Here is a 21,744-nt window from a genome sequence, read left to right as displayed (position 1 = left end):
GCTTTCTCATGTTTAAGATTGGGCTTTGCAAGTAAAGGGCTGTTAACCTCTGCACATGAAAGATGGTTTTGGTCCTTCCTTTTATTTTAAAGTTTCTAAGGTGGATGAATCATCCCTTCATTCAAGCAACACATTTCTAGTTTGATCATAGTAAAAATCAATTTCTAAAATATGATTAAAATGCCAATAACTCATGACACTAGAATAATGTGATATATACTGATAAGGACAAATGGCTGAATATAAATGAATCAGTGGTTTTATAATCATTTAGCTAGTTCTAGCAAAGATTTTGCTAGTATTCCCGATAGTATCCATTTCATATCACTTATAACCTGCCAGGGAATTATAGGTGTGCTGTTATGTGCAATTGTTGTATCATAACTTTATACGACTCACAGATAACAAAAATGACTGATCTCTTTATGGAAATTTTTTTTTAAGAGCAATAAAGTTACTGTTGGAAGATGTGCACTGTTGGTATTGAACTGGGCTTCCAAGGCCCAGATTCAACAAAGACATACCACGTGCTTTACTGCCTTGAGTGGTTCCATTCTCTTCAATATGATTGCTCATGGAAATAAAGAAAAGCATGTGCACAAGGCTTTGCAGTATTGGGATCATAGGTGGTAAAAGGCAGTCAGCCTTAACAAAGCTGATGTATATAATTAGAGGCCACCAATGCAGATTCTTACTTGCCTACTAAGTGCGAGGTTAGAGTGACAACTGTAATGCACTTGTTTCTGAGGCACTTATTTGTCAGTGGTCACTGACTGCTGTAGCATGAAGAAGTTTAAAATCTCCAATGGCAGCTTTGGAAGAAATTCTGCTCCATTTGAGAATAACTTATATCAGAGAGCAGGAAATAACAGTTACTTACCTTACAATAATTGTGGTTTTCAGAGATGTGTTGTTCGCATAGATTCCACTTTTGCTATGCATGCACACAAGATCAAATTCTTTTGGCTGGCAGTGTTTGTTAGGCTGTGCCTAGGCCGTAGATGTCCTTGTGCGGCTCTCCCCTCCCAAACTTGAGGGGAGGGTGGAATGATCCCAAAGAGTTCCTGTGCCACTACAGAATCCCAGAGGAATAGGACTGCACAGTAGTGGGGAAGGAGGGTGGATTGTGAAAGCCATGTGGATGACATATCTTAAAGAACCATAGTTACTGTAAGATAAGTAACCATTCTTTCTACAAGGAAATGTCTACATAGATTCCACTCCTGGTGTCTAACATACAGTTATCTGTGTGCTTGGAAATGGGTAGTAGGAGTCCTACTTAAGCAATGACTGCAGGACAGCTCTACTCAACCAGGCATATGAACTAGAAGCCTTGACCAAAGAATAGTGTCTTGGAAAGGTGTGGACTGAGTCCTACAGATTTCAGAAATAGGGACATTCTTCAAAGAGTCAGCTGAGGCTGCCTGAGCTCTAGTGTAATGGGTTCTAATGTGGCTAGGGAGAACTAATCTGGGAATTTCATAACATGTCCTTATACAGTTAGAGGTTTACATAGATAATCTCTAAGAAAATATTGCCTAACCCATAATCCTCTCTGCAAGGGCTACAAAGCAGGTGTATTTCTGAATGTTTTTGTCTTGTCCATGTAAAACAACAGCTGTTATTACATCAAGTCAGTGAAATTTAGCTTCCCCCAAAGTTGCGTGAAGCTTGGAGAAGAAAACTAGAAGATGAAAATTTGGTCTACGTAGAATTCTGTAATGACTTTAGGGAGGAATTTGGGATGATGTCTGAGAGTGACCCTGTCCTTATGAAACATTGTGTAAGGGCAACCTCCTATGAGCACTTGAATCTCCCCCTACCCTTCAAGCTGATGTGATGGCTGCCAAAGAGCCTTGCCATTGTAGAGTGGGAAAAACAGTTTGGCCCTGGATAGGAGAGCCATGTGCAGGTATTGCTGCCAGATAGACCCATATGGAGCTGATAGAAAGTCCAGATTGTTTCAGGGTTAGTAAATTGTCCAGTATTGCTGAAATGGGTGTTTGTTTTCAAGGGGGACAGGTGGTACTGAGATGACCAAATAGAAACTTCTTCCACTTAACTTTATAAGACAGTCTGGCTGAGGATTTCCTGCTTTAGAGCAGAATATCCTGAACTTCCTATGAACAGCTTCTTTTGGTGGATATCATCTAAATCAGCATTTAAGCTTTCAAAAGTAAAGAGCCTATGTCTGGGTGTAGTATCTGACTGTTGTTTTGTGAGATTATATCAGGTAGAACGTGTAAAGCGATGGGTGGCTTTATTGAGAGGTTTGGTAGATCCAAAAACCAGAGCCCATGCTGGAGCTGTCAACCATCAGTCTTGCCTCTTGGATGCATTTCCTCAGAATCCTCACTAATCATGGGGATCAGCAGAGAGACACACATCTGTTCTAGTGTGCCAGGTATGAGAAAGATATCTGTCAGGGAGCATGGATTGGAACCCCCTCTGGAACAGAATGTCTGACACTTACTGCTTTGATCTATGGCAAACAGGTCTACTTCTGGGAATCCCCACTGATAAAATATGTTCTGTAGGACTGAGACTTTGATAGATCACTCATGATTGTCTGAGAATTGTTTGCTCAGTTGATCTGCCAAGGTGTTCTAAGGGTCAGGAAGGTGTTCAGCCATTGGTAGGATTTGATTCAGAATGTACCAACTCCAGAGATTCATGGTCTTGTAAAACGGAGCAGAATTCATCTTGCTCCCCCTTTTCCCTTGACATAAAGCATTGCTGTAGTGTTGTCTGTTAGCACTTGCACCATGGATCCCTGGGGAAGCAGAGCTCTAGAGAATTTAAGTAGTTAGCAAGCTTTTTGAGGGAACTATAGGCCCTGAGTTTGGTGACTGAGATGACATCCCCCCCCACCTCTGAGAGAAGCCATCTGTCACCACAATCTTGGTAGGCAGAGGTGCAGAGAACAGTACTTCATTGCATTCCTGAAGAGGGTCTTTCCACCTCAGAGAGGACTTCTTGTGGGACTGTGACCATCATGTCCATGCAGTGTCTAGATACACCAATTTCAACCATCCTTCTATGGAGCGTAAGTGAAATCTGCCAATTTACATCACATAGGTGCATGAGATCATGTTCCAGAAGTCAGAGATATGTTCTCACTGATGTTCTTGGATGATCTTGAGAAGTTGGTTGATGAGATCTGTTTAGAATCTCTCTTATGGAAGGTGAGCTCTTGCTGACGTGGAGTCCAGCAGTGCTTCTAGGAACTCTGTAGTCAATGTAGATTTTTCTGTTCACTATCAGGCCCAGCAGAGGCAAAGGGCTTTCAGGTTACTTGAGTTGTTTACCCTGTTGAGGTGATCTTCCTCAAATTAGCCACTCTTTGAGGTATTGTTAGACCTTGATTCTTTGTCTCCTTAGATGAGATGCCATGACTGCAAAGCATTTGGTGAATACCCTTAATGCTGTGAAAACACAAGAGGACAGGACCTTGTACTACTAGTGACATGCTCTTGCCAGGAATATGAGGTATTTCCTGTGATCTGGATGAACGGATATGTGGAAATAGGCATCATTCAGGTTAAGAGCCATGAACCAATCTTGAAGATCTAACAAAGGAATTATGGAGGCCAGAGTCACCATCCTGAACTTGAAATGACAGATAAATTTGCTGAGATGTAAAAAGGTGTAGGATCGGCCACCAACTCTCCTCTTTGGAGTGAAAAAATAATGGGAATAAAATCTCCTGCACCTGAGTTCTGAGGATACCACATACACTGCTCTAAATTATAAAAGGGAGTCCACTTCTTGCTTTAACAATATCTTATGAGAAGGGTCCCTGAAAAGGGATGGGTAAGGGATAGACTCCAGGACCCACCAGTCCATGGTGTTCAAAATTCAAGCTTCCCATTTAAAAAAAAGGTGGTTGCCATGGGGCATGCTGTAGAAAGAAAAAGATCCTCAGAAGGTTCTATCAGGCTCACAACATTAGCAGCAGACCTTCTGCCTAGTGGAAGTCCCAGCGTATGGGGGAAGCAGTGGAAGAGGCAAAGGGTTGTCTCTGGAATCTGTTTCTTTCTTGGTGGCTACAAAATCATCTGGGGCTCATAATGTTGGGCAGGAACACTGCCTGAAGGAAGAGTGTTGACATGCTTGCTTTTTCCCTTGCGGTTCAAACGTAGAGGCCCAAAGAATGTAGCATCACCCTCAAGTCTTTTAAAGACAGAGGGCCTCATCTGTCCTAGAATTCAGAAGTTCAGTGCTCTCAAATGGAACATCCTTGATTGAAGTTTGAACCCACCCCCGGGGATTCCTGAGAACTAAAGTCAGGAAGTGTTCATTGTCGATGTGGCCATAGTACATACCACAGTGTCAGACACGTCCAGCACAACCTGTAAGTGTGGACAATCAGTTGTCCCTCTGTCATAATGGCCTTCATCTCCTCTTTATGTTCTTGTCTTGTCTTGTCTTGATGTTTTTGTAGCAATCTTGTCTACAAATTGAAACTATATATCTTGTAAGTAAACATACTTAGAGTGGAAGCCTGATAATTAGCCAGCTGTGGCTAATGAGTATACTTTACACCAAGAGGTCTACTTTCTCTGGATCCTTCTCTTTCAGTGTGGACATAAGAGGCCACTGTGAGCCAAACCTAATATTGGGTAAGAATACAAATATTCAAATTGCCTGAAAGGGACCAGGCACCTTCTTTCAGATTGTATTGATGTGGCTGCAATGGATGCTGCTGTGTGCCATAAAGTCTCTTGGAGGCTCCAAAAGTCCCTCATTTATGGCCATGGTGAGCCTACCTGGTGTGGAAAGGTGTAAAATGTTCCAGTTTGTGGTTTCTCATGAACCACTTCTGCTGGTATATCCAGAATCTGTAATGCACCTAATGAGGTCCTAAAACACCTTGAAGTCATCCACTGAGGCAGACTTGGAAGGATTCATTTGGGGAGGATGAAGAGATTACATCATGGGCCTTTGCATCTGCTGCTCATATTCATGCCTTCTCCAGTATCTGAGGCTGCAGAAAGTTGACCTGGCTGGGATGTCCCATACTGCTTGTTTGAGAAGGGGGCTCTAGCCTTGGAGACATTAGATGAAGAAGTCTTTTTAGAATACAGTTGCATACTCACGAGCAGTGGTACTCAACCACGTCTAAGGGGCCTATGAAAGGTTTAGATTGAAAACTGACAGAACAGAATTCAACTATATATATAGACAATAGATTTCCAAAGGAGTCCACATCTCCATTCAAAATTTCCAAAGGAGTCTGCACCTCCATTTGAAATATTATAGGGGTCCACAAATGAAAAAAGGTTGAGAACCAGTACTCCAGAGCATCCCATAGTATCAGTTGGTAGGGAGATTAATACTTAGGTTGGGGGGACATATGGTTGAGTATGAGGAGGAATGTTCCCTGTGAGTCCTAGGTCTCTTCTTGCTACCTCATGGAAGTCTCTCAAGAATCCCTTCTCAACTCCCACTGTGTTACTCAGGTAGTCAGAAGGTGGATGGGTGGGAAGTGAGTCCCTGCTGTGTCTGAGAGACGGAACACACTTTCTCCAAGGGAGGAGCCAGTCTATCCAAGGTGCCGTGACTCTAATGAAGAAAGGTCAGTACTGGGGACACCTACTTAATATACCAATAATTCTGAAGGTAGTGGTTTGGATATCACCACCTTCAATCTCTCGAGAAGTGAGTCCAGTACCAACCCCACAGATAAGTCATTCAATACCATGTACGCTTTAAGTATCAAGATAGCCAATATCAAACACAGTTCCGAGATGACTGGTGTTAGGGTATAACTATATAATGTAAGTTTATATAAGTATTTAGGCCTGTGTATTTGCCTGAGAGGGGATTTTGGGCCTGCCTGAAAGTCAAAGTCTCTGAGCTACACGTTAGCAAAGAACAAAGATATAGTATGTTCCTCTTGCCTGTCTACAATTAAATGGGTTTTTCTTCATTATAGTGAAAAAATAAGGGATACAGTTCAAATGTTTCAAGGCATAGTGAAGGTGTGATATATGAATGCACAAGTGAGGAAAAGCTCTGACTATCTCTTCAAGCCAGATGCCACAGCAAGGCCAAGCAAGTGGCTGGGAAATCTAGGGAAGGTGAAGGGAGGGGTCATAAAGAAACAAACATAGGGCCATAAAACTGACCATGGCCAAGATGTGACACTGCTCTCTGCCCCTCCCATGGGATACAAATGGGGTTGTATCAAAGGCCCCAGGCCCCCCCAAAACAGAATGACCATATATTGAAAGGGGTAGTCTGAGGGTTTGGGGGGGACTACAGGTATAATTAAGGCTAGCAGGAAGGAGGGGGAGAAGGGATTTGGTCAGCATATGGAACCATGGTTAGGGACAGAGGGAGTTCTATGGGTATATGGAATTAGGATTGGTGGGGGGGAAGGAAACTATCAGCATGTAGAAAAAATGTCAGCATAACCCCAATAAACCATTTGCGAAGTGCCTGCGGATTAGACTCTGGACTGTTGCTTTCCAGCAAACGGTGTCTGGGAACTGAGAGGGGACAGGGTGAGGGAGCCCTAACAACTGGTATATATGGCAATGAGTACCAGGGCCCCTAAGTGAAAAAATTGTGGGTTCTTTTTTTAAGCCAATAGACACTAATTACTTAACTATACTTAGTTACTACATAGTAAGAGTACTACCACAGTGCAGAGAAAAAGATATACACTTCAGGGGTTCTATCTCACTTTCACAAGCAAGAAAGAATTGAGGGATGGTTGGGCCAGCGCCATACCTTATGCACTGAGGGTGGCAGGGAAGAGAAGCATGAGATCAGCTAGGGTGCAGGCGTTGAACCAACAAATACTGTTGGCCAAAAGAGCTTGATTCCACATACACATGGGCACCATGAGCAGAATCCATGTGGACAATCATTTTAACAATTCTATGAGTTTTAATTGGACTTACAGCATTCTTCAATCCAGTGGCTAGTTTGACCCTCTCCTTCGTAATGGAAGAAGGTGAAAGTTCCACCAAATCACCCTGTCAGGTGATTCCTTGCCTCCTTATTTTGCTATATGTGCTCCCCATGCTCTGACATGCTATAATCCCTGAACCGCCTTCAGAGTGGAAGTGGTGTTCCCAACATACAGAAGGGGGAAGCAGAAGAGATATGGGCACTCTGCCATAGTTTTTTTTTTGGGGGGGGTGACGATGGGAGGCCTAGAGAGTAAAGAACCTCCAGAGCAAGTGACCCACTCCACCCTATTTAACTCCAGAATTCTACTGGAGAGCCTGCATGGCATAAAGGGGATTATGCTGCATTGTCAGTACTCTCACATTCTGCCTCCCCCATCCCGGCCACAAAAGGTTTTTGGGGGACTGAAGCAAAATCTGAAAGTGAGGCTCATCACCCTTCCAAAAATATTACCATTGGGGAAGGTCTGGGGTGGTAGTTTGAAAATGAGCTCACCATGCAGCAGTAGCAGCTGTGCTGCAGGGCTTGACCTGGCTGCTTGCTCGAGGCATGATCATCATGCCAACCCCTCTGTCATGACAGTCGTAGCTGGGCCAAATTTGAGTGAATGGGACTGCAAGCTCAGTGGTCAGGTTGTAATGCCTCTTGGTTTGGTGTCCTCTCAAATGGGGGGCCCAGGACAAACTCTTCTACCACCCCCAATCTGAGGCAGCCTTGCTCCTAACCTTGATTTTTGGGTGCAAGCATATTGCTTCAACATTTCTAATTCCAGTTCAAACTCAGAGCAACAAAATGCAAATTTTCAAAAATATTAAAAACCAAAGACTGAAATGTATATAATATTACTAGAAAGTAGGGAAACATCACACTAAGCATCTGAGAAGATACAGGAACATTCATCAAGAGTAAAGGAGCATATCATGATGACTCAAAGTTAGAGGATTACATAATTGTGCTGCTGTCCTTTTATCAGTTAACAGATTCATGCAAATACCCAATACATAACAGTATTTAATTACAATATTCATGTTTGTTGTTCCCACCCACATTAGCAGACAAGATGTATGCGCACACCAAGGAAATTCTGTAATGTATCCTTTTCATTTTACACTGACACAATGTTAAAGCTATAAAGAACCCTATTCTGTAAATCCGATCTTTTGTTTATTTCTTGGTAGGAAAGAAGAAAGAAGTCCCTTTCTAGGGAATTCACTCTAATTTATCCATCCTCACAAGGAGTAAGGTACACCATATAGAAATATTCCGTAAATCCTTAATTTTCCCAATGGTTTTGCCTTGATAAGAATATATTCGGTTTATTCAGTCTACTTTTGAGTGGAGGATATTTGCTCAAAGGCAACGATTTGCCTTGTAGTAAAATAATCAGTTTTCTTCAAATAATAATAATTTTAAAAGTCCTACAGTGCACTAATGCAACATTACAATAGATACTTTAAATCTTAAGTCTAGAAATTCAAAGTTACAGTTCCCACAGCAAGTATAATATAAATATGTAATGTGCAACAGGGCAAAGTTACTGTCTTGGAATCTTAACTTTAAATTTCACCCCTAATCATGAAATGCAAGTCTCAAGGAGCACATTAGATTAGCCCATTTATGTTTTAAGTTTCATTTTAAAACAAACAGATCACAACTAAAATAAATGTATTAAGTTTATTTCAATGTGCAGAGCTCCAAAGTTTAAAAAAAAAGAAAAGCTAAATACTGTGACAAATACACAGGATGGTTTTAGATTCCTTTATTTATGCATTAGTTCTGTATGGTCACTTCAAATGTTTTGACAAAGGGATGAAAGAATCAGTGTACAGCTTTATGCACTTCGGTTTAATGGTGATATGCTAGTCACTGAGCAGAGTATCAGTGAGAAATCTCTAGACAGCATTCTTCAACCATCACTAACATGGACAGTAGCTTTCTGAATAAGAGAAAACTCAATGTTCATATATACCAAAAAGCTCTGACAAACATACATAATTACATAAGCTGATTTACATAGCTAACCATCATTAGTAGGAACGAATAGCAGGTGGAACTGTTGCACAATCTTCTTCATTTAAAGTTTTGTCAATTACAGGTCTGTATTTCAAAGTAACCTAAAAATATAAGAGACAGTGTCTTAATTAAGGCCAAGCAAACAAGTGCATCAAATCCAAAAGAAGACAGGATGGGAAATATTGGCAGTTACTGCTAAATCCCAGTAATTAAAAAGAATTGGAACTGGCCTAATACCATAAAAAAAAAGTTGGCGAAAAATTCAATATTATGGAAAATATAGAAATAGTTTCCTGAAAAAACATTTTTTCCTGAAAAACTGCTTTTCCATTTTTGTACTGCATTAAAACTAGAAAGTTGACTAAAAAGGAGAAAAATTAGCAAAAAAATGTTTTTAGTTTAAAAAGCAATTTTTTAAAATCAAGCGTTTCAAATAAAAAGTCCCCCAAGATTTCTAGTTCCATTTTTGCTTTCTGAACCAACAGGGTCTTTGAACATTTGGAGGCATATTCAGTCCTTGAGGGAATAGCGTGCCTTATGTCACTTAACAATAACCCTTCTGGTCAATTAATGATCTCTATGGATCAGTGGTTCTCAACCGATGAGCTGCTTGCGGCCCAATCAGCACACAACTGAGGCCCATGTGACATTCTCAGGATCATACAAGTAGTATATATATATATTGTGTGGGTGCAGCCCACATAACACAGAGAGTGGCGTATGTGGCCCACAATGCTAAATAGGTTGAGAACCACTGGTATGGCTAGACTCAGCTGTGAAGTTAATTCCTTGGAGGGGAAGGTGATCCTCAGTACTTCTTCATAGTGCAGGGATACAAACCGCCTCCTGAGGTGATCGAAAGTAAGACCAGAAATTTTGAATCCATTCCTTTTTGAATCCATAAACAATTTACCAAGCATAAAAACATATATTATCAATAGGTAATATTAAGAACTTTGAACTAGCCTGTTCTAAGCTGAAAAACTATTCCATTTCCTACTCTAAGTACTCAAAGTCAATTGCTTAACAGCAATTCAGTGATGGTCCCCAGGAATGGCTCCCATACCATCTTGAGTATATGAAGAACTAAACGTACAAGAAGTACAATGTTGTAATTTAGATAAACTGTGGTAGAAACTTTCTTCATAGAGAAACTTCAACTCATTTCCACAGCAATCATGGTAGATCCCACTGACAGCAGCAAGATGGGACAAAATCCCCTCCAAGCCCACAGTCAACATACCTTCCCAGTCTTGACATCCACATAAGAAAGGGTGTGTTTTCTCCAATGCTCTTCAAATGGTCTTTTCTGTTGCCCCTGGATTGGCTTGGAAAAATCATATTCATCGATCCTTACCTAAACAGTAAAAAGAAAGTATTATGCTATAGACCAGGAATTGCATTTTGAAAATGCATTTAATAACTACTTTCAAAATTAGGTCTCTTCCAATTATAATACTGTTATACCAGAGGTAGGTTGACACTGTTAGTAGAAGATTAAGCTGTTTTACTAAATTTTATGTCAATTCCTGCTGTTATGTCAAAATTATTGCAGTGCTTCAGCAAGTTAAGTAGGATTGTAACGGAGTTTGTGGAAATTCTAGAGTGTTCTCTGCATGTAATGTTTAACTGTTTTCAATCCTTTTTATGTATCCAGTGACCATTTCTCTACTGGCAGTTCCTATTTTCTTTATCAGCATTTTAACAGTAAGATTCAATGGGACAAGTAGGAGCTGTGCTTTCACTACGTCACTACCCAGCTGATTCGGGTTTCTGAGGTACTGATCAATGGGTGTGAAAGAATAATTTGGATTTACTCACCCAATTCAGACCACAAACCAGTTTCACAAGCTTTAAGCCAACATCAGGAACACTTTTTTTTTAATTCTCTCAAATAATCTAATTTATGTGAGTTTTAGAAATAAACAATGCACACTAAAAATAAATCACCCCCCAAACTCAAGTACAATTCATTTAAGACCAAGAGACACTTGTTTGCTAAGAAAAATTGGTCCCATGTATGAAAAACATATTAATGAAACTACATGTTAAAGTACTTAAGCACCTTGTAGTCCTCTCTGGCATGAGCACCACGAGATTCTTTCCGAGCCTCAGCACCATAAATAGTTTGCAGAGCACAAAGCATCAAATTTTGCAGTTCCAAGGTCTCCACTAAGTCAGTATTCCACACAATACCTAACAAGATATTACACTGCTTTGAAAAATGTTCTAGCAACAATTATAAGAAAAACTTCAGATCAATTTTTCCCTTTTTGTTGAGTCTTAGGAAACTGAGCACTGTAGTCACAGTGCAAGTTTCCCTATGCAATTATCAGCACATCTGTCATAGCCTGCAAATCTATCTCCCAGTCTTGCATCTTTCAGAAGCTGACAATCCTGTTTAACTGTGCAAAAGTATATAGTGGTTTTGAGATGTGTCTGTAATTACTAAAGACAATTACAATTACAATTGAGAGACCAAACAATTATCTGAGTCAAAAAGACATATTATTCAAGACTGAGTGTGCGCCAAAAACTAGGGGGAATCTTGCATGCCGTGAGTCAAAACACAAATTTTGTCCTCACACTCAAGCAGTTTGTTTCATATCACAAGATTTGGTTGCTAATTTAATTAAGGTCATTTTTTAAAAAATCCTTGGGGGTAGCTGGGCAAAAGAACTGTTCCAGCAGAATATTACTGGTATCCTCTATCCATACAGGCTGGATAGATGCTACCTCTTTAGGACACTGTACAATCCAATTGCAGGGATCACAGATGTACTGGTATCATGACATTCATCTCTAGGCTCTAAGTTCTACATCAGGCTTCTCCTCTCCTTGGTGTTTGGCAAGCACTACAGCCTGTAAGAGGGCCACTTCAGAATGTTCAGTTTAAGGCACATCTATAAAAGCAACTACAGAAAGAGATACAAGTTGTGGAAAGGGAGAAAAAGAATTTACATACGATTAAGTTGTGTAATTTTGTTCAATAAACTCATGTCTTTTTTTTTTTTTTTTTTAATAAAGAGAAAGATTTAAATCCTCAGAGCTCAGCAAAACTGGATGTGTGTGTGTGCAATGTCTGTTTTTTCATATCAATATATATCTGAACATTTTTATTGATAAGAACAGGTTATGACACCTGCATGAAAAACCCATTTTCAGGATTTATTTATAATAAATTGAGAAGACTCCAATATCCTTCTGAGTATTTGTGGTGAAAAATGGTACATATGTTCTCTGGGAGGGAATGATACTTTCTATAGTCAAATTTGAAAAGAGTTAGCTAAGTTACACAAAGTAGAAAACAAAAAGCTCACATTCATGAATGTCTGACTTTTTCTAATATACACACATTCTATAAAACATTTAACAAAATCTCTTTAAAACGTTTCCATGCAAATTCACAATGGTCAAGACAACCAAAACGTTACTTCTGAAACTGCAGCTCAAGCCAATTGATTTTTTTACCTCACTCTTCTTTTTAGCTGAAAATACCTCTCAATGTAGAACATATTTATACACACACACACACACACCGTCCCCCCCACATTTGGAAAATAAGTATTCCCACAGGTAACAATGAAAATACTCAAATACACAAGCCATTATGTAAGTGTTCTATAACGATATCTCATTACCTCTGTCAAATGTCTTCAGGTCAGCCAAATCAAGATAAAGGTGGCTGAGTTTTTCACAGCCTTCCTGTAGTACAGAGCCTGTCCGGAACACTGCAGCATGGCTTTGCATTGTCTGCAACATACCAAAATTAAGAAATAGCATACTTCCAAAAAACTGTAAGAAGTTTCAAGAAAGACATTGGAATTTCTTTTGTAACCTCACCAGTTTCTGCAGAATGTCAAGCTTTTTTAAAAAAAGTTTCTAATCATTATGGTTGCAAATCAGTGAAAGCCATCAGGATTCCACAATACACTGTGGCAGACTACAAAGGAACTCAAAAGGAAGGGCAGGGCAGACTGATAGAAAAATCCAGTTATTCTAGGATCATGGGGAGGGTTTGGAAACAGTATCACCACTTTATTCACCAAATTGGATCGCTGAACACCATACTGATGGTAGGTGTAAAGGTCACCAGTTTCGCTACAGCCCCATTCTCACTGGGTTCATAGATGACTTGATGCATTTGGAAACTCCAATTATTATTTCGTGACATAGAATTTTAAAGTGGTCCAGACTAAATGAATGAAAGTTTTTGAATCACTGTGAGCTCAACTTTCTTACAAAAAGAACTGTCATTTTCCTGATGGAAGTCAATTCTGTACTGAGTGAGCTTCAGGAGTACTTTAAAATGCTTCAAGTTAATGTTATGACTGGATCCTAAATTACTTCCAAAAAGGCTTCCACTTTAATTAATCAATCACCCTGTCAACATTTTTGCTCACACTTGCATGTGAAATTCCAGCAAATTCTTTTTCTACAAGTTCGACATGAAATGGTCTGTAGCCTTTAACCTAGGGTGAATTAAAGTTCTTGAAAGTCTACACAGCCTTATGTTTCATTCAGTATCACCTCACTAGGTTCTGCTACAACCAAGAACATTCAATGAAGGCATATGATTAAATTAAGAGGTGGTATTCAAACCAGGTAAGGAGCAAATACTTTTTTACGCAATATGGAATTAGGCTGCGGAACTCACTGCTACAGGACATTGCTGAGGCCAAGAACTCAGCAAGATTCCAAATGGGACAGGACATATGTATGGATAATAAGAATATCCAGTTATTAAAAAAGTTTGGAAGGGATATTAAACCTTACACTTTAGGTCTTAAGCTAATCTCTAGTAGAGCTCAAGATAAGACTTAATGTGATGAGACAAATTACACCATACATGCCTCCTCAGAGCTGATTGCAAGGTGAGGTGCATGGCCCCTTTGAGGGCATGTAGGAGCTCCCCAGAGTCCTTCCCAGGGGGATTCACAGAGGAAGTTCAGGCAGAGCTGGGGTGCTGAGCACTCCGAGTCCAGATTCAGGAGGTGGCTGCACTGGTGTGTGAGTGGTTCCAGAGCACTGTTCCTGTGGGATTCCGTCACATGTGCTAGCAGATGATAGTTGGATGCACCCGTGGACGAGAGCGTCTGGCAGTAAGTGATGTGGGAGCAGTAGGACAAAGGGGCATTAGAGGGAACAGCGGAAGATGGAGTATCACCTTCTCCTTAAGAAGGACTTTGTAGAGCTGAGAAGAGAGGTTTGCACAGTGGAAGGCTCAACAGGGCACAGCTTATTGCCCAGTTGGAGGAGTGCACTGGTCTCAGGACCCAGACCCTCACCCAAATGGGATTTCCAAGGGGTCTGGAAGCAGCCGGAGCAGCAGCCAGGCATCCTCAAGATACATGTCCCCAGCCAGCAGGGGTCTTTATGGCCAAGCTCCCCCCTGGATGCGAGACGGTTGGAAATAAAGCAGAGGCAGCATGAAAGAGGAAAAAGAGAAGCAGAGGCAACATAAAAGAGAGGAAAGAGAAACAGGCAACATGAAAGAGAACAACAGGAGAAACAGAGGTAGCATGAACTGGAGTTGGTTGAGAGGAGAGGCGGGGGGGGTCCCCCCTGTGGTGAGTGGGAATAGTCCCCGAGATGCCAACTCCGCAGGGCACATAAATGCTAAATTACTGGCCTCGTTCAAGGAGGGAGGGGATATAGAGGAGTACCTCACTGCCTTCGCGAAGGCTTGTAATTTGAACCAGATGGACCCTGCAGAGCCAAGTGTCACAGCTGATGACATCTCTACTGGATACAAAAGCCACAGGAGTGTTCAGCCGGATGGACGGGGTGGAGACAGGGGACTATGAATGGTTCAAAGAGGCTCTGCTGCTCAAGTTTCAGCTGACCCTGAGGCATACCGGAAGAGATTCTAGGTCATGTGAAAGACCCGGGGGGTGACCTATCTGGAAACCACCACCCTTATGAGAGATTACCTATGCAAATGTGGCATTGGAGCTGGGGCTGTTAGCAGGGAGGACGTATTTGAACTGACAGGTCTGGAACAACTGTATGATATCTGTCCCCCTGACCTGAAGCTGTGGTTGGTGGACAAGAAGCCTGAGTTCGTGGACAGCTGGTCGAAACATGGACTGGGTCCAAAGGGGGACAGGGCCAGATCAGGGAGTGACAATAGCTGATGCTTTGTCACAGAAAGGGAGGCCGGAACTTCCCCAGTTCACCCGCTGAAGTGACCCTGCTCAGTTCGGTCTTGAAGGGAGGAGAGATGTGACGAAGTGGAGATATTTTTGGGGTTTTCTCTGAGTGCTGTGTGTGCCTCAGTTTCCCCCATGTCACTCATGTATTTTGGTGAAGGGACCCAGGTGTGTGATCATTGCAGAGGACACTAGAGGGTGGATGGGCCTCCCCCATCCACACATACACAAACAAGGGCCAGGACCCCCCGCCCTGGGTCAACCAGCTGCAACAGGTTGCAGCAGTGGAGACAAGAAGGAGGTAGACACCTTGCCCGGGAAGAAGAGAAAGGACTGAGGAGGGCCACGGGACGGCTGGCGGGTTAGAGGGGGGAAAGCTGCCTGGAAAGGCAATTCCTCATAAGGGGGCTTGGGAGCAGGGCCTGAGAATGGACTTTGAGGCTCCCTAGTTGGTTGCTGCTGTAACTTCTAATTAATCTAATAACAAAGTCTTTCTATGCATGATCCTGAGAACTAATAAACCCTTCTGATTTCCACGCTGGCTGCGAATCACTTCTGACTGCAAGGCGGGATGCATGGCCCCTTCAGGGGCGTGTAGGAGCTCCCCAGAGTCCCGTCCAGGGAGACTCCCAGGGGAGCTCAGGCAGAGCAGGGGTGCTGAATGCTCTGAGGCCAGATTCAGGAAGCAGCTGCACTGGTGTGTGGGTGGAACAGGGGTGTGGGGAACAGACTCCAAGCACTAGATTCCTGACTGGCTTCGCCCCGAGTGGTTCCAGAGCGCTGTTCCTGTGGGACTTGGTCACACCATGTCAGTCACAGGATTCTAGAGACACAAGGTGAGTGAGGTAATATCTTTGTTGGTCCAATAAAAGGTATAACCTCACCCGCCTTTTCTACATCTCACTTTTACAGCTGGGCATTTCCTTCAGGTTTAGGTTCTGGGCTATGAATGTCCAAACTAAGTGATGAGCACACACAAGAAAACCCCTTATGGATGCATGACAATTCAGAACTTCTGAGCTCTAGGATTTGCCATCAGGTTCTGAGCATGAAGTATGACCATGAAGTAGAATAGAGCATTCTTCTTGGTGAATATAAAATATTTCATTTGGAAAGGGGTCTACTATCTAAGATTACAAACAAAAAGTAGGTAAGAAGAGGCATGACTATTTCAAATGGAAAGAGGTGGCATTTCTTATTCCTAAGGTAACGGAAAAAAGATGCTCTTTTGGGCAGGTGATTGGAGCAGAAGGATCTTTATGTGGAAAAAAGGTTGATTTTGATAAATTCAGAAAGTTTTCCAAAGTTTGAGCTTCAGCTCAACTAAATGTCAACTCAGTTTTCATAAACACCTACAGTACATTTTAATATCAACTTACTCTCAAGACACTGCTACAGGCATTGGTACGGAGACCCTTACCTTCTGCATATTAAGCCTCAGTTCTGATGTTCTTATGTTTCCATTGGCAAATCGTAGTTTGTCGAGATTTGCAACAGATTCTTCTCCAGCATTTGGTTTAATTGTGGGAACTGGTTCTCCTATTAAAGGTAAACATCTTCAGTTTTCTTATAAAATTATTTAAATAATATCAAGATTTCATGTTCCTCAGCCTCTGGCAATTTTACGCAGCCAACAACTATTTTTAGTTGCTCCTTTAATACATCAAAATAAGAGAGCCTGTCACTGTTTCTTGATAGACAAGGATAACTCATCTTATTTTAAAGCTGCTGATGACAGTAACTGGAAAATTATTAAGTACACTTCTACATTGAGAGAATGTATGCACATATAATATCTTTCCTTGTATTACTTGGGATGTTTATATGAAAACATGACTTCGGGATTCATCAATTCCCTATGTTTATCCTCCACTTGAACTTGTTAGAAGCATGTTTAGTGGCTAGAGAGAAGAAAGTCAGATCACTTGTGTTCCATTCCCATCTCTGCCACTAACTTCAGATGTGACCTCAGTCAAGTTACAGCCTGTCAGTACTGTACTTCAGTCTCCTCATCTGTAAAGTGCAGCTACTACTTATTTACCTCATGTAAGGGGAGGGTGATGCTCAGTTCATTTACATTTACAGAGCACTCTGAGATACAAAGGAGTCGTTAAGAGTGCAACATATTAAATTGAATTGTGATGTCAAACATAGCATTTTTAACTTGTGGCAGGAGATAAGCCAGGATGTGTAGCTGAACTAAAATATTTCTAAACTGGCTTTCCATACTACCATGTATGTAGTGTTTTACTGCTTGAAAGTGGTTTAAATATTAGTGCTAATTTTACTGTAAGTTTGAAAATATACTTAAAGTGTAAATAACATGTTAACTAAGGTAATTAAGCTCAGATATAAGGTAACAGTAAAAATTCCAGCTTTTTCTGACACACTATCCTTGATAATACTTCACATATTGCCAGAGAGCACCTCACCTGTAGTCACAAAGAGGAAACCAAGCTTTATCAATAATGCTGCAGAAGTATACCATCCTATGCCAAATATCTAGCCACTCTCATTCTGTATTGGGCTCCAAGGGGGATCTAAAGTTCATATTCCCATGGTGTATAAGTTATTGTGGATTCCAGGACCCACATCTAGGGACATTAGGGCACAAACTGATCTCTAACACATATCTGACAGGTGAAGTCTCAAACTCATACTGAGGGAGTGAGAGAGGTACAGCCCAAACTGAAGTGATAGATAAGGATAGCGTGTCATCTCTATTCCATATATAGAGAAGATGCAAAGGCTATCATTGCTGACAAGAAAGGTGTGAGGAAAAGTCAGATGTCCAGCCTATAGATGGTAGGTGGATTCACAATTCTCAAGAAAACATCTACAGTTCTAAATAGCTTCAGCTTGTACTGGAGAGCTATCAACAGGGAGGATGAGTGGCAAGAGCTAAGGTTGCTGTTGGTCATGTAAACTAACAGGAATTTCTTGACTTAATTTAGATATATTTGTTTTGATTTTTTCAAATGTAAAGTGTTCTATTATGATTTAAATTAATCTCAATCTTAATGCTCCGAGTTTTATGGCTGGGATTTATTATATTGTCCCAGATTTTAGGGAAGCATAGGAAGGGAGCCTACCATTCAATCGTGTTTAAATCTCATTTCTTCTCCCAAGCTAGTATTAATTAAGCTTCTCTAATAAAAAACCTAATCCAACTCAGATTCCTAGTTTGAGTGCACATTCCTTCTGTAGCTTGGCCAATGTGACCCTCTTTAGCCCCACCCCACTACTTTAATAGATCTGGTTTTAGTACAGGATTTTTATTTTATATATTTACACATGTAAACTAACCAGAAATAAAGGCCATTGTGCTAACCTTTTTTCAAGAAACTAAATGAAAGTGTTCCTGATCCCCAAAATCAGAAATTTTTAAATCAAAACCTGCAGTAACAGTTTTAGAATGTGCTCTTATTTGCTTTCAGATCAAACTGTAGAATCAGAGAAGTTACAGTGGAGAGATATAGGTATTAAGTCATCCTATAAATTGCCTTCCAAATTCTCAGTTATGTTGCAAACTGACATGCACATGAAAGAATGGATGTTACTTTAAATTTTAAAAATATAACAGTGTATATGCAAGGCTGCAGCAAATGCTATAATCAGAGAATAGTTTAATATAAGAATAAACAGTATAAAATGAGTCTGCACTGTATCTTCTACCTCAAAATGCAGTATGCTGCAAGGCCTTGTTTCTTAAAACTTGTGATAACATTACTAATGTTCAATTTTTCTGGTTTGGGAGAAAAGCTTCTCAATCACACTTTCCAGTTCCTTTGGCAGAATTATATTCCCAGCAATTAGATGCAGTATGGCGAGTTCTTGAACAGTCAGTAAGACTATGTTATGTATAACACTAATAAAAATGTAAATCATCTGCAATTTTCTAATAGTCTGTCTAGCAGCCCTATAATTACTTGCTAAGATTTAAACATATGAGGTACCAAAGCAGCTTTTAATGGACAGGAATTTATATCAATTAATCTTGATACAATTTAAGAAGATAAACTTGTAGAGTCTTACCAGGCTTGCATGATTCTGCAATACTAAGAGCACACGCACGACCAAACACCACCAAGTCCAAAAGAGAGTTTGCTCCAAGTCGATTAGCTCCATGAACAGATGCAGAGGCTGCTTCACCACAAGCATACAAGCCAGGTACTACTTGATCTTTGCCACCCACATGTGTAATTACCTGTAATTTCAGAAGGAATTCAACTCAACATGTTTAAATTATTTTCCAAACGAATTTGCATGGTATAGTGTCAAAGCGCCACTGTATCTGAATGTCACCTATTTGTCTTGAAAGCATGAAGTCAAAGAAATCTAAATAGTAAGTGATAAATTTAAAGGGGGTACTCCATAAGAATAATTTATTAATTGAAAAGTGCTACATAAAGAATATGGTATTAACAGTTTGATTCTTATGTTTTGCTACCATATCTGTGAGAGAAAGTAGTACAGTTCACTAACATATTTTTTGCAGTAAAATTCAAAACAAAGTGGAAAGAAAATTGACCTTTTATAATGCGAGGCCACATTCACAAGGCAGAATTTTATATTTTTTATTTTAAAAACTGATCAAAAAGAACTAGACCAAGAAATCAGACCATTCCGTTCACAGATTTATTCTGCCTCATGCTGGGACTGGCTGCCCCTAAAACTGACATTTAAACAACAGTGAACTGAAGTAGCCAATTTTAGTGCAGGAATTACAATAGTGGCACAGATAATTCACATAACCTAAGCTCTTAATGATTTATACTTCAGCCCAGCTATAAAATCATTTTTAACTACACAGTACTACTCTCATCTGGATAAGCTTTCACATGGCCAATATAAAGAAATTCTGTAGATTTCATGCATGCTGAAAGAATATATTTCATATTTTGCATAGTCTCTAGAGTTTCATCTCCATTCAAACAACCTGAGACGTCTATGACAACTTGTTTACAGGACAAATCAAATTATGACATTTTGTAAGTTTTCCTTTAACATTATTACTCTTAAGGCTATGTAATTTAACATGCTTGTCTGTATAAATCTAATAGCATGCTGAGTTCACACTAATTTTATAAGGAACCAAACATTTGCTTTCTACTAGAGAAAAAATGGTTTCACAATACTGATCTATGGTATTTACCTGCCCTTTGTAGTTTGTAGGAATACCTCCCATATTGTAATGCACAGTAGGAAGAACAGGAATAGGCTCTTTTGTGACATCCACACCAGCAAATATCATAGCTGTTTCTGAAATTCCAGGGAGGCGCATTGCTAGCTGCTGTGGTGGTAAATGGTGCAACTGCAAATACACGTGATCTTTCTCAGGGCCACAGCCCCTAATATAAAAGGAAACATGAGTGGCAGGTTGGAATATTGGCCTCTGCAGAATTCCCCCTATATAAAAGCACCCATTTCTAAAGCATCCCTGATCATATTATCTAGACACTATCTAGAAAGACTGTCATGCAGATGACTGGTTAAGATCAATGTGAAGCACTAACACTAGAAAAAAAAGTTTCAGAATTTAAGTCATATTATTTTTCACTCTGTTTTGAATAATTGTTTGGGAGTTCAAAACTTAGATTTTATTCTTTTCCAAATTTGTGTCTATTATGCATCTTATTTAGAAAAACTGACACATCTGGAAGCATAGAAGAGCAAAAATAGTTGACATCCTTCCTCAACTTTTGTCCACTTTAAATTTCCCCGACTCCACTGTCTTTCCTGCTACAATCGTGAGATTCCTATATTTTAAACCACGTTTTCAGAAAACTTCATTATAACATCTTCTTGTCCTCCAAAGATGTTGGTGATATAACAGTTTACAACTTTAGATTAGTAATTACCATACCATTTAGAAATTATCTGGTGAATATTAAGAACCTCTGGGTACAACTTCAGCAAAATACCGGAAAGTTATGAGCCAGATTTTCACAAGCACAACAGCTCCCACTGTTTTCAATGAGAGCTACTGCGTGCTGAGTGCTTTTGAGAATCTGGCCTACATGTTTAATTTGACTACAACAAAAGAGACTCTGGAGATCTTTTCTGATTACCAAATCTTCAGCAGTCTACCAGTTAAACTCGGTTGCTCGAGATGATCAAAAGATTTCCATGAACTATCATATAACTCCATATCTGCTTTAATCAAATGTAAAGATAGACTCATGTCACAATGTCAAGGAAAAATTAAACGAACCTTCCTTCACGGATTTCAATTGTCATAGAACGAGAAACTACATCTCTGGAAGCCAGATCTTTAGCAACAGGTGCATATCTCTCCATAAATCTTTCACCTTCACTGTTAATAAGAATACCTCCTTCACCACGACAACCTTCTGTAATAAGACAGCCAGCACCATAGATACCTGCAAAGTAAGAAGTAGCAGTGTTATTAAATACTTACAAGATAACTTTATAATCAAATTATTGTAAGAATGCATTTAAGAAAAAGTATTTTTTAATTATGGAACCACCTGTGACACAGAGACCTTTTGGCAAAAAGTGGGGTTTTCTTTGTAAACACCTCTCAGTTCTGACCTGGCAAAATCACTGCAATCAAACACGTCTTACAGGATGTTACTCTTTTATGAATAAACATGTAAGTTATCTACAGAAAGCTTGTAACTTGTCAAGCCTCAAT

At 40.2% G+C, this 21,744-nt stretch overlaps 1 protein-coding gene across 4 annotated transcripts in view; it reads right to left on the bottom strand.

Moving 5' to 3' along the window:
* Positions 1-8,665: 8,665 nt before the first annotated feature.
* Positions 8,666-21,744, bottom strand: part of SDHA (succinate dehydrogenase complex flavoprotein subunit A) — a 35,776-nt gene continuing 22,697 nt past the window's right edge. For 3 of the 4 annotated variants that reach the window (XM_067569905.1, XM_067569904.1, XM_067569906.1), the window contains exons 8-15: positions 21,301-21,469; positions 20,242-20,437; positions 19,122-19,293; positions 16,507-16,625; positions 12,576-12,687; positions 11,000-11,130; positions 10,178-10,291; positions 8,666-9,035 (exon numbers count right to left, since the gene is read on the bottom strand). In XM_067569905.1, coding sequence (XP_067426006.1) covers positions 8,949-9,035; positions 10,178-10,291; positions 11,000-11,130; positions 12,576-12,687; positions 16,507-16,625; positions 19,122-19,293; positions 20,242-20,437; positions 21,301-21,469 — 1,100 coding nt within the window. In that variant the 3' untranslated portion in view covers positions 8,666-8,948. The other variant, XM_067569907.1, reaches the window with a different exon arrangement.

This window comes from Emydura macquarii, unplaced genomic scaffold (assembly GCF_026122565.2).
Source record: "Emydura macquarii macquarii isolate MOO-44397 ecotype Brisbane River unplaced genomic scaffold, CSIRO-AGI_Emac_v2 contig_2948, whole genome shotgun sequence".
NCBI lineage: Eukaryota > Metazoa > Chordata > Testudines > Chelidae > Emydura > Emydura macquarii.
The sequence above is the reverse complement of the archived record's forward strand: the minus strand, read 5'-3'. Positions and strand labels throughout refer to the sequence as shown.